Source organism: Saccoglossus kowalevskii, chromosome 3 (genome assembly GCF_978046115.1).
Source record: "Saccoglossus kowalevskii chromosome 3, keSacKowa6.1, whole genome shotgun sequence".
Lineage (NCBI taxonomy): Eukaryota > Metazoa > Hemichordata > Enteropneusta > Harrimaniidae > Saccoglossus > Saccoglossus kowalevskii.
The window spans coordinates 1,692,523-1,708,018 of record NC_140643.1 but is presented as its reverse complement, the minus strand read 5'-3'; the positions used below and the strand labels follow the sequence as shown (position 1 = coordinate 1,708,018).

General features: G+C 44.8%; 1 protein-coding gene across 2 annotated transcripts in view; it reads right to left on the bottom strand.

Moving 5' to 3' along the window:
* Positions 1 to 15,496, bottom strand: part of LOC100372702 (serine/threonine-protein kinase TBK1-like) — a 104,252-nt gene that overhangs the window by 46,921 nt on the left and 41,835 nt on the right. For both annotated transcript variants that reach the window (XM_085496675.1, XM_085496676.1), the window contains exon 9: positions 13,457 to 13,515. In XM_085496675.1, the coding sequence (XP_085352801.1) occupies positions 13,457 to 13,515 (59 nt within the window). The remainder of the gene's footprint in view (positions 1 to 13,456; positions 13,516 to 15,496) is intronic.

Genomic DNA, 15,496 nt, shown 5'->3' with positions numbered 1-15,496 from the left:
TGTACACTTTACTGTACAGATGGAGGCAGTACACTGTACTGTACAGATGGAGGCAGTACACTGCACACTTTACTGTACAGATGGAGGCAGTACACTGCACACTTTACTGTACAGATGGAGGCAGTACACTGCACACTTTACTGTACAGATGGAGGCAGTACACTGCACACTGTACTGTACAGATGGAGGCAGTACACTGCACACTTTACTGTACAGATGGAGGCAGTACACTGCACACTTTACTGTACAGATGGAGGCAGTACACTGCACACTTTACTGTACAGATGGAGGCAGTACACTGCACACTTTACTGTACAGATGGAGGCAGTACACTGCACACTTTACTGTACAGATGGAGGCAGTACACTGCACACTGTACTGTACAGATAGAGGCAGTACACTGCACACTTTACTGTACAGATGGAGGCAGTACACTGCACACTTTACTGTACAGATGGAGGCAGTACACTGCACACTTTACTGTACAGATGGACCCAGTACACTGCACACTTTACTGTACAGATGGAGGCAGTACACTGCACACTTTACTGTACAGATGGAGGCAGTACACTGCACACTGTACTGTACAGATAGAGGCAGTACACTGCACACTTTACTGTACAGATGGAGGCAGTACACTGCACACTTTACTGTACAGATGGAGGCAGTACACTGCACACTTTACTGTACAGATGGAGGCAGTACACTGCACACTTTACTGTACAAATGGAGGCAGTACACTGCCCACTTTACTGTACAGATGGACCCAGTACACTGCACACTTTACTGTACAGATGGAGGCAGTACACTGCACACTTTACTGTACAGATGGAGGCAGTACACTGCACACTTTACTGTACAGATGGAGGCAATACACTGTACACTTTACTGTACAGATGGAGGCAATACACTGCACACTTTACTGTACAGATGGAGGCAGTACACTGTACACTTTACTGTACAGATGGAGGCAGTACACTGCACACTTTACTGTACAGATGGAGGCAGTACACTGCACACTTTACTGTACAGATGGATGTAGTACACTGCACACTTTACTGTACAGATGGAGGCAGTACACTTCACACTTTACTGTACAGATGGAGGCAGTACACTGCACACTTTACTGTACAGATGGAGGCAGTACACTGCACACTTTACTGTACAGATGGATGTAGTACACTGCACACTTTACTGTACAGATGGAGGCAGTACACTGCACACTTTACTGTACATATGGAGGCAGTACACTGCACACTTTACTGTACAGATGGAGGCAGTACACTGCACACTTTACTGTACAGATGGACCCAGTACACTGCCCACTTTACTGTACAGATGGACCCAGTACACTTTACTGTACAGATGGAGGCAGTACACTGCACACTTTACTGTACAGATGGAGGCAGTACACTGCACACTTTACTGTACAGATGGAGGCAGTACACTGTACACTTTACTGTACAGATGGAGGCAATACACTGCACACTTTACTGTACAGATGGATGCAGTACACTGCACACTTTACTGTACAGATGGATGTAGTACACTGCACACTTTACTGTACAGATGGAGGCAGTACACTGCACACTTTACTGTACAGATGGAGGCAGTACACTGAACACTTTACTGTACAGATGGAGGCAGTACACTGAACACTTTACTGTACAGATGGACCCAGTACACTGCACACTTTACTGTACAGATGGACCCAGTACACTTTACTGTACAGATGGAGGCAGTACACTGCACACTTTACTGTACAGATGGAGGCAGTACACTGCACACTTTACTGTACAGATGGAGGCAGTACACTGTACACTTTACTGTACAGATGGAGGCAGTACACTGCACACTTTACTGTACAGATGGAGGCAGTACACTGCACACTTTACTGTACAGATGGATGTAGTACACTGCACACTTTACTGTACAGATGGAGGCAGTACACTGCACACTTTACTGTACAGATGGATGTAGTACACTGCACACTTTACTGTACAGATGGAGGCAGTACACTGCACACTTTACTGTACAGATGGAGGCAGTACACTGCACACTTTACTGTACAGATGGAGGCAGTACACTGCACACTTTACTGTACAGATGGACCCAGTACACTGCACACTTTACTGTACAGATGGAGGCAGTACACTGCACACTTTACTGTACAGATGGAGGCAGTACACTGCACTGTACAGATAGAGGCAGTACACTGCACACTTTACTGTACAGATGGAGGCAGTACACTGCACACTTTACTGTACAGATGGAGGCAGTACACTGCACACTTTACTGTACAGATGGAGGCAGTACACTGCACACTTTACTGTACAAATGGAGGCAGTACACTGCACACTTTACTGTACAAATGGAGGCAGTACACTGCCCACTTTACTGTACAGATGGACCCAGTACACTGCACACTTTACTGTACAGATGGAGGCAGTACACTGCACACTTTACTGTACAGATGGAGGCAGTACACTGCACACTTTACTGTACAGATGGAGGCAATACACTGTACACTTTACTGTACAGATGGAGGCAATACACTGCACACTTTACTGTACAGATGGAGGCAGTACACTGTACACTTTACTGTACAGATGGAGGCAGTACACTGCACACTTTACTGTACAGATGGAGGCAGTACACTGCACACTTTACTGTACAGATGGATGTAGTACACTGCACACTTTACTGTACAGATGGAGGCAGTACACTTCACACTTTACTGTACAGATGGAGGCAGTACACTGCACACTTTACTGTACAGATGGAGGCAGTACACTGCACACTTTACTGTACAGATGGATGTAGTACACTGCACACTTTACTGTACAGATGGAGGCAGTACACTGCACACTTTACTGTACAGATGGAGGCAGTACACTGCACACTTTACTGTACAGATGGAGGCAGTACACTGCACACTTTACTGTACAGATGGACCCAGTACACTGCCCACTTTACTGTACAGATGGACCCAGTACACTTTACTGTACAGATGGAGGCAGTACACTGCACACTTTACTGTACAGATGGAGGCAGTACACTGCACACTTTACTGTACAGATGGAGGCAGTACACTGTACACTTTACTGTACAGATGGAGGCAATACACTGCACACTTTACTGTACAGATGGATGCAGTACACTGCACACTTTACTGTACAGATGGATGTAGTACACTGCACACTTTACTGTACAGATGGAGGCAGTACACTGCACACTTTACTGTACAGATGGAGGCAGTACACTGAACACTTTACTGTACAGATGGAGGCAGTACACTGAACACTTTACTGTACAGATGGACCCAGTACACTGCACACTTTACTGTACAGATGGACCCAGTACACTTTACTGTACAGATGGAGGCAGTACACTGCACACTTTACTGTACAGATGGAGGCAGTACACTGCACACTTTACTGTACAGATGGAGGCAGTACACTGTACACTTTACTGTACAGATGGAGGCAGTACACTGCACACTTTACTGTACAGATGGAGGCAGTACACTGCACACTTTACTGTACAGATGGATGTAGTACACTGCACACTTTACTGTACAGATGGAGGCAGTACACTGCACACTTTACTGTACAGATGGATGTAGTACACTGCACACTTTACTGTACAGATGGAGGCAGTACACTGCACACTTTACTGTACAGATGGAGGCAGTACACTGCACACTTTACTGTACAGATGGAGGCAGTACACTGCACACTTTACTGTACAGATGGATGTAGTACACTGCACACTTTACTGTACAGATGGAGGCAGTACACTGCACACTTTACTGTACAGATGGAGGCACTACACTGCACACTTTACTGTACAGATGGAGGCAGTACACTGTACACTTTACTGTACAGATGGAGGCAATACACTGCATACTTTACTGTACAGATGGAGGCAATACACTGCACACTTTACTGTACAGATGGAGGCAGTACACTGCACACTTTACTGTACAGATGGAGGCAGTACACTGCACACTTTACTGTACAGATGGAGGCAGTACACTGCACACTTTACTGTACAGATGGATGCAGTACACTGTACACTTTACTGTACAGATGGAGGCAGTGCAGTACACTGCACACTGCACACTTTACTGTACAGATGGGGGCAGTACACTGCACACTTTACTGTACAGATGGAGGCAGTACACTGCACACTTTACTGTACAGATGGAGGCAGTACACTGCACACTTTACTGTACAGATGGAGGCAGTACACTGCACACTTTACTGTACAGATGGAGGCAGTACACTGCACACTTTACTGTACAGATGGAGGCAGTACACTGCACACTTTACTGTACAGATGGAGGCAGTACACTGCACACTTTACTGTACAGATGGAGGCAGTACACTGCACACTTTACTGTACAGATGGAGGCAGTACACTGTACAAATGTACACTTTACTGTACAGATGGAGGCAGTACACTTCACACTTTACTGTACAGATGGAGGCAGTACACTGCACACTTTACTGTACAGATGGAGGCAATACACTGCACACTTTACTGTACAGATGGACCCAGTACACTGCACACTTTACTGTACGGATGGACCCAGTACACTGCACACTTTACTGTACAGATGGGGGCAATACACTGCACACTTTACTGTACAGATGGAGGCAGTACACTGCATACTTTACTGTACAGATGGAGGCAGTACACTGCACACTTTACTGTACAGATGGAGGCAGTACACTGCACACTTTACTGTACAGATGGAGGCAGTACACTGCACACTTTACTGTACAGATGGAGGCAGTACACTGCACACTTTACTGTACAGATGGACCCAGTACACTGCACACTGTACTGTACAGATGGAGGCAGTACACTGCACACTGTACTGTACAGAAGGAGGCGGTACACTGCACACTTTACTGTACAGATGGAGGCAGTACACTGCACACTTTACTGTACAGATGGAGGCAGTACACTGCACACTTTACTGTACAGATGGAGGCAGTACACTGCACACTTTACTGTACAGATGGAGGCAGTACACTGCACACTTTACTGTACAGATGGAGGCAGTACACTGCACACTTTACTGTACTGTTGAGTACAGGGGGGCGTGCGCCGGTTGACACCTAAGCTAGATCGCGTTGACCCCTATTTGCTACCATTATTTTTATATATGAATCGCCCCTAAAGTAAAAACCTTAACAGCATCATGCCAATCTTAACCAACCATGTACACATCATTTCATAACCATGGTAAATATTTGATTTTACTGTGATAAAACACAATTGAACGTACGTTGTTATATTATAAGCAAACGTTACAAGCCTTTGTATTACCCCTGGCATAGGGCTTTTTTGCTACTAGCAAACGATACATTTTACCATTCGCATATGCCGTTTTTACCACTAGCATATGGCGTATTTTGCTACTTGCGACTCGCAACTTGGTACTCGCATACGGCACTATTTCTAGGTCGTACATACCTGGATGGAGGCAGTACACTGCACACTTTACTGTACAGATGGATGCAGTACACTGCACACTGCACTGTACAGATGGAGGCAGTACACTGCACACTGTACTGTACAGATGGAGGCAGTACACTGCACACTTTACTGTACAGATGGAGGCAGTACACTGCACACTTTACTGTACAGATGGAGGCAGTACACTGCACACTTTACTGTACAGATGGAGGCAATACACTGCACACTTTACTGTACAGATGGAAGGCAATACACTGCACACTTTATTGTACAGATGGAGGCAATACACTGCACACTTTACTGTACAGATGGAGGCAGTACACTGTACACTTTACTGTACAGATGGAGGCAGTACACTGCACACTTTACTGTACAGATGGAGGCAGTACACTGCACACTTTACTGTACAGATGGAGGCAGTACACTGCACACTTTACTGTACAGATGGAGGCAGTACACTGCACACTTTACTGTACAGATGGAGGCAGTACACTGCACACTTTAGTGTACAGATGGAGGCAGTACACTGCACACTTTACTGTACAGATGGAGGCAGTACACTGCACACTTTACTGTACAGATGGAGGCAGTACACTGCACACTTTACTGTACAGATGGAGGCAGTACACTGCACACTTTACTGTACAGATGGAGGCAGTACACTGCACACTTTACTGTACAGATGGAGGCAGTACACTGCACACTTTACTGTACAGATGGAGGCAGTACACTGCACACTTTACTGTACAGATGGAGGCAGTACACTGCACACTTTACTGTACAGATGGAGGCAGTACACTGCACACTTTACTGTACAGATGGAGGCAGTACACTGCACACTTTACTGTACAGATGGAGGCAGTACACTGCACACTTTACTGTACAGATGGAGGCAGTACACTGCACACTTTACTGTACAGATGGAGGCAGTACACTGCACACTTTACTGTACAGATGGAGGCAGTACACTGCACACTTTACTGTACAGATGGAGGCAGTACACTGCACACTTTACTGTACAGATGGAGGCAGTACACTGTACACTTTACTGTACAGATGGAGGCAGTACACTTCACACTTTACTGTACAGATGGAGGCAGTACACTGCACACTTTACTGTACAGATGGAGGCAATACACTGCACACTTTACTGTACAGATGGACCCAGTACACTGCACACTTTACTGTACGGATGGACCCAGTACACTGCACACTTTACTGTACAGATGGGGGCAATACACTGCACACTTTACTGTACAGATGGAGGCAGTACACTGCATACTTTACTGTACAGATGGAGGCAGTACACTGCATACTTTACTGTACAGATGGAGGCAGTACACTGCACACTTTACTGTACAGATGGAGGCAGTACACTGCACACTTTACTGTACAGATGGAGGCAGTACACTGCACACTTTACTGTACAGATGGAGGCAGTATACTGCACACTTTACTGTACAGATGGAGGCAGTACACTGCACACTTTACTGTACAGATGGAGGCAGTACACTGCACACTTTACTGTACAGATGGACCCAGTACACTGCACACTGTACTGTACAGATGGAGGCAGTACACTGCACACTGTACTGTACAGAAGGAGGCGGTACACTGCACACTGTACTGTACAGATGGAGGCGGTACACTGCACACTTTACTGTACAGATGGAGGCAGTACACTGCACACTTTACTGTACAGATGGAGGCAGTACACTGCATACTTTACTGTACAGATGGAGGCAGTACACTGCACACTTTACTGTACAGATGGAGGCGGTACACTGCACACTTTACTGTACAGATGGAGGCAGTACACTGCACACTTTACTGTACAGATGGAGGCAGTACACTGCACACTTTACTGTACAGATGGAGGCAGTACACTGCACACTTTACTGTACAGATGGAGGCAGTACACTGCACACTTTACTGTACAGATGGAGGCAGTACACTGCACACTGTACTGTACAGATAGAGGCAGTACACTGCACACTTTACTGTACAGATGGAGGCAGTACACTGCACACTTTACTGTACAGATGGAGGCAGTACACTGCACACTTTACTGTACAGATGGAGGCAGTACACTGCACACTTTACTGTACAAATGGAGGCAGTACACTGCCCACTTTACTGTACAGATGGACCCAGTACACTGCACACTTTACTGTACAGATGGAGGCAGTACACTGCACACTTTACTGTACAGATGGAGGCAGTACACTGCACACTTTACTGTACAGATGGAGGCAATACACTGTACACTTTACTGTACAGATGGAGGCAATACACTGCACACTTTACTGTACAGATGGAGGCAGTACACTGTACACTTTACTGTACAGATGGAGGCAGTACACTGCACACTTTACTGTACAGATGGAGGCAGTACACTGCACACTTTACTGTACAGATGGATGTAGTACACTGCACACTTTACTGTACAGATGGAGGCAGTACACTTCACACTTTACTGTACAGATGGAGGCAGTACACTGCACACTTTACTGTACAGATGGAGGCAGTACACTGCACACTTTACTGTACAGATGGAGGCAGTACACTGCACACTTTACTGTACAGATGGATGTAGTACACTGCACACTTTACTGTACAGATGGAGGCAGTACACTGCACACTTTACTGTACAGATGGAGGCAGTACACTGCACACTTTACTGTACAGATGGAGGCAGTACACTACACACTTTACTGTACAGATGGACCCAGTACACTGCCCACTTTACTGTACAGATGGACCCAGTACACTTTACTGTACAGATGGAGGCAGTACACTGCACACTTTACTGTACAGATGGAGGCAGTACACTGCACACTTTACTGTACAGATGGAGGCAGTACACTGTACACTTTACTGTACAGATGGAGGCAATACACTGCACACTTTACTGTACAGATGGATGCAGTACACTGCACACTTTACTGTACAGATGGATGTAGTACACTGCACACTTTACTGTACAGATGGAGGCAGTACACTGCACACTTTACTGTACAGATGGAGGCAGTACACTGAACACTTTACTGTACAGATGGACCCAGTACACTGCCCACTTTACTGTACAGATGGACCCAGTACACTTTACTGTACAGATGGAGGCAGTACACTGCACACTTTACTGTACAGATGGAGGCAGTACACTGCACACTTTACTGTACAGATGGAGGCAGTACACTGTACACTTTACTGTACAGATGGAGGCAGTACACTGCACACTTTACTGTACAGATGGAGGCAGTACACTGCACACTTTACTGTACAGATGGATGTAGTACACTGCACACTTTACTGTACAGATGGAGGCAGTACACTGCACACTTTACTGTACAGATGGATGTAGTACACTGCACACTTTACTGTACAGATGGAGGCAGTACACTGCACACTTTACTGTACAGATGGAGGCAGTACACTGCACACTTTACTGTACAGATGGATGTAGTACACTGCACACTTTACTGTACAGATGGAGGCAGTACACTGCACACTTTACTGTACAGATGGAGGCACTACACTGCACACTTTACTGTACAGATGGAGGCAGTACACTGTACACTTTACTGTACAGATGGAGGCAATACACTGCATACTTTACTGTACAGATGGAGGCAATACACTGCACACTTTACTGTACAGATGGAGGCAGTACACTGCACACTTTACTGTACAGATGGAGGCAGTACACTGCACACTTTACTGTACAGATGGAGGCAGTACACTGCACACTTTACTGTACAGATGGATGCAGTACACTGTACACTTTACTGTACAGATGGAGGCAGTGCAGTACACTGCACACTGCACACTTTACTGTACAGATGGGGGCAGTACACTGCACACTTTACTGTACAGATGGAGGCAGTACACTGCACACTTTACTGTACAGATGGAGGCAGTACACTGCACACTTTACTGTACAGATGGAGGCAGTACACTGCACACTTTACTGTACAGATGGAGGCAGTACACTGCACACTTTACTGTACAGATGGAGGCAGTACACTGCACACTTTACTGTACAGATGGAGGCAGTACACTGTACAAATGTACACTTTACTGTACAGATGGAGGCAGTACACTTCACACTTTACTGTACAGATGGAGGCAGTACACTGCACACTTTACTGTACAGATGGAGGCAATACACTGCACACTTTACTGTACAGATGGACCCAGTACACTGCACACTTTACTGTACAGATGGGGGCAATACACTGCACACTTTACTGTACAGATGGAGGCAGTACACTGCATACTTTACTGTACAGATGGAGGCAGTACACTGCACACTTTACTGTACAGATGGAGGCAGTACACTGCACACTTTACTGTACAGATGGAGGCAGTACACTGCACATTTTACTGTACAGATGGAGGCAGTACACTGCACACTTTACTGTACAGATGGACCCAGTACACTGCACACTGTACTGTACAGATGGAGGCAGTACACTGCACACTTTACTGTACAGATGGAGGCAGTACACTGCACACTTTACTGTACAGATGGAGGCAGTACACTGCACACTTTACTGTACAGATGGAGGCAGTACACTGCACACTTTACTGTACAGATGGACCCAGTACACTGCACACTGTACTGTACAGATGGACCCAGTACACTGCACACTGTACTGTACAGAAGGAGGCGGTACACTGCACACTTTACTGTACAGATGGAGGCAGTACACTGCACACTTTACTGTACAGATGGAGGCAGTACACTGCACACTTTACTGTACAGATGGAGGCAGTACACTGCACACTTTACTGTACAGATGGAGGCAGTACACTGCACACTTTACTGTACAGATGGAGGCAGTACACTGCACACTTTACTGTACAGATGGAGGCAGTACACTGCACACTTTACTGTACAGATGGAGGCAGTACACTGCACACTTTACTGTACAGATGGAGGCAGTACACTGCACACTTTACTGTACAGATGGAGGCAGTACACTGCACACTTTACTGTACAGATGGAGGCAGTACACTGCACACTTTACTGTACAGATGGAGGCAGTACACTGCACACTTTACTGTACAGATGGAGGCAGTACACTGCACACTTTACTGTACAGATGGAGGCAGTACACTACACACTTTACTGTACAGATGGAGGCAGTACACTGCACACTTTACTGTACAGATGGAGGCAGTACACTGCACACTTTACTGTACAGATGGAGGCAGTACACTGCACACTTTACTGTACAGATGGAGGCAGTACACTGTACACTTTACTGTACAGATGGAGGCAGTACACTTCACACTTTACTGTACAGATGGAAGCAGTACACTGCACACTTTACTGTACAGATGGAGGCAATACACTGCACACTTTACTGTACAGATGGACCCAGTACACTGCACACTTTACTGTACGGATGGACCCAGTACACTGCACACTTTACTGTACAGATGGGGGCAATACACTGCACACTTTACTGTACAGATGGAGGCAGTACACTGCATACTTTACTGTACAGATGGAGGCAGTACACTGCATACTTTACTGTACAGATGGAGGCAGTACACTGCACACTTTACTGTACAGATGGAGGCAGTACACTGCACACTTTACTGTACAGATGGAGGCAGTATACTGCACACTTTACTGTACAGATGGAGGCAGTACACTGCACACTTTACTGTACAGATGGACCCAGTACACTGCATACTTTACTGTACAGATGGAGGCAGTACACTGCACACTTTACTGTACAGATGGGGGCAATACACTGCACACTTTACTGTACAGATGGAGGCAGTACACTGCACACTGTACTGTACAGATGGAGGCAGTACACTGCACACTGTACTGTACAGAAGGAGGCAGTACACTGCACACTGTACTGTACAGATGGAGGCGGTACACTGCACACTTTACTGTACAGATGGAGGCAGTACACTGCACACTTTACTGTACAGATGGAGGCAGTACACTGCATACTTTACTGTACAGATGGAGGCAGTACACTGCACACTTTACTGTACAGATGGAGGCGGTACACTGCACACTTTACTGTACAGATGGAGGCAGTACACTGCACACTTTACTGTACAGATGGAGGCAGTACACTGCACACTTTACTGTACAGATGGAGGCAGTACACTGCACACTTTACTGTACTGTTGAGTACAGGGGGGCGTGCGCCGGTTGACACCTAAGCTAGATCGCGTTGACCCCTATTTGCTACCATTATTTTTATATATGAATCGCCCCTAAAGTAAAAACCTTAACAGCATCATGCCAATCTTAACCAACCATGTACACATCATTTCATAACCATGGTAAATATTTGATTTTACTGTGATAAAACACAATTGAACGTACGTTGTTATATTATAAGCAAACGTTACAAGCCTTTGTATTACCCCTGGCATAGGGCTTTTTTGCTACTAGCAAACGATACATTTTACCATTCGCATATGCCGTTTTTACCACTAGCATATGGCATATTTTGCTACTTGCGACTCACAACTTGGTACTCGCATACGGCACTATTTCTAGGTCGTACATACCTGGATGGAGGCAGTACACTGCACACTTTACTGTACAGATGGATGCAGTACACTGCACACTGCACTGTACAGATGGAGGCAGTACACTGCACACTGTACTGTACAGATGGAGGCAGTACACTGCACACTTTACTGTACAGATGGAGGCAGTACACTGGACACTTTACTGTACAGATGGAGGCAGTACACTGCACACTTTACTGTACAGATGGAGGCAATACACTGCACACTTTACTGTACAGATGGAAGGCAATACACTGCACACTTTACTGTACAGATGGAGGCAATACACTGCACACTTTACTGTACAGATGGAGGCAGTACACTGTACACTTTATTGTACAGATGGAGGCAGTACACTGCACACTTTACTGTACAGATGGAGGCAGTACACTGCACACTTTACTGTACAGATGGAGGCAGTACACTGCACACTTTACTGTACAGATGGAGGCAGTACACTGCACACTTTACTGTACAGATGGAGGCAGTACACTGCACACTTTACTGTACAGATGGAGGCAGTACACTGCACACTTTACTGTACAGATGGAGGCAGTACACTGCACACTTTACTGTACAGATGGAGGCAGTACACTGCACACTTTACTGTACAGATGGAGGCAATACACTGCACACTTTACTGTACAGATGGAGGCAGTACACTGCACACTTTACTGTACAGATGGAGGCAGTACACTGCACACTTTACTGTACAGATGGAGGCAGTACACTGCACACTTTACTGTACAGATGGAGGCAGTACACTGCACACTTTACTGTACAGATGGAGGCAGTACACTGCACACTTTACTGTACAGATGAAGGCAGTACACTGCACACTTTACTGTACAGATGGAGGCAGTACACTGCACACTTTACTGTACAGATGGAGGCAGTACACTGCACACTTTACTGTACAGATGGAGGCAGTACACTGCACACTTTACTGTACAGATGGAGGCAGTACACTGCACACTTTACTGTACAGATGGAGGCAGTACACTGCACACTTTACTGTACAGATGGAGGCAGTACACTGCACACTTTACTGTACAGTAGGAGGCAGTACACTGCACACTTTACTGTACAGATGGAGGCGGTACACTGCACACTTTACTGTACAGATGGAGGCAGTACACTGCACACTTTACTGTACAGATGGAGGCAGTACACTGTACACTTTACTGTACAGATGGAGGCAGTACACAGTAATATATATAACAGATATGCGGGGTATGATTTGTAAATTAACATCTAAAATACCGAGGTATAGTGATTTTAGTTTCAATGTTGACATTCATGTGCAATCAAGAAATGAAGATAGGAGCAGGTCCTGTTTTCAGAGGCTGAAACAGATGGTTGTGCAGAGGGTTTGTAAAGGAAATGTATTAAAAAGTATTGCAAAATGTACCTTAGCTTGCATCGCATCATTATCCAGATTGTAGGTGTTTGACATTTTAGGTAATTTAGCTGAAAATAAATTTAATAAATGTTAAATTACACCAAAGAAAGCTGAAAAAATAACCCCCATGTGCTGAGGCTGAAGTAGTAATATGGAATATTTAAAATATCAAAAACCAAAGCCTCTAGTCTAATTGATACCGTATATATCCGGATAAGAGCCCATGCCCGGACAAACGCCCACCCACAACTTTTGATAAAATAAAGGAGTTGAGGTCATATCCTAGCAAACACCCAGAGGTGTTTTTTCTACACCTGTAATAAAATAAAAAAAAAAATTTTTGTTCGTTGTATTAACAGTTTACTTCCTTGCAGTCTGTTGTGATTCTGATAACAAAATTTGAAAACTAAATGTCAATTGCGTAAAACGAGGAGTGAACGCAAAATAGCTGTGACATAAATAAGGCAGCGCGTTCACCACTGTTTACGTAGTTTACATTTATTTTTTCAAGATTTTTTATCAGAAACATAACAGCCAGTGAGTCAAAAAAAATGTATATTAAAGGAGAAACGGTAGTTGTTTTTTTTTGAAATATGTCATGGCCCTGAAATGGGCCGTTAGGTTTGTGTTTCCTTATAGAAACGATTCAAGCAAATCTTACAATATATAGAGAGCCACGAAGCAAGTGTCGCACTCGTTCGGCTTTAGCGTCGCCTACAATGCAGAGTAGTTTAAAGCATGTTGTTTTGGCTTTATAAAATATTTGCGAATCCATAACTGGGGCCAGCAATTTTGTAATGTCACGCCGAAGACTGACAACTTTTTTACCATCTTTCACCACAGCTATTGGATTTCATGGAAATTATTCTTCTGTCGTTGGAAAAAAAAATCTTCCTATTTCAAAGCCCACCGCGATATTCATATAACTTGCTGAATGGTAACTTTCACCATGATTGATAAAACAAATGCCTAGTCTGATAAAAAAGCGATGTTGAATTTATCTCTATGATGAAACACTAGTAGTGATGTCATTCTTAGCCAATCGGTAAAGCGGATGCTTGAAGGTCAAAGATGATTGCCAGACGATAAACAAAAGCATTGTGCGAGTCGTTTGCCGCGACCCCATTTATTCTGAATAGACGTGAATTAAAAGTGCCAAGCTACCAGACTGCGAAATCCATGGATTAAATGTGCTAAGTCCAAATTGTGTGTGACGACATCAACAAACTTCAAGACGAAGCTGTAGGGATTTTGTTCGATCGCGAGAGTGGCGCTGACTTGGAATTTCAGGGTTTTGACTTTTACAAATATAGCAATGAACGTACAATTAGAGATCTTAGATGGGTTTTTTTCTAACAATTATGAACTTTCGGAATTATACTGCATAAATTATTATTGATCTTGTATGGCTGTTGATCCGGTATTTGTCAAAACCGGAAATAGTTCACGTGTATGGGGCGGCGTGTTTGTTGACGGGGATATTCTAATACAAATGAATCTTCACTGTTGATTTTTATTATTTCTGGTTTTAATATTTGTCACATTCTAAGCAAAAAATTATTTCTTGTTACACTTCTAATGCTGCATATTGTTTTTATTTGCCGTTTTACTCCCTGTCGCAGTTCGATTTAGGCGAGGGTTCTCCGAACCCGCCTATTCACATAGTTCATACCCACCATAGACTTGGGTCAGTCAAAATGACTATTTTGAACTGTAGGCATTAATCAGCGATTCTGACGGTGACGGAGAGATAGAATCTAGGTCAGGGGAAGCCCCATAACCCCAATATTCTTTTACCCCTTACGTCACGAACCCACGTGACCAAGGCCACCTGGCAGCGCCACAGGTAGCCACCCATCACTCTGGTTTCTTTCTCTCCGCCTCGAGGACTTAGACCAACGTGACGGAAAGAGTGGGAAGGTTGGGGAGGACCCAGAGTCTATGGTGGGTATGAACTATGTGAATAGGCGGGTTCGGGTAACCCTCGCCTAAATTCACTACGTTCAATTACCCACCATAGACTCCGGTCAATCAAAATGACCATTTTGA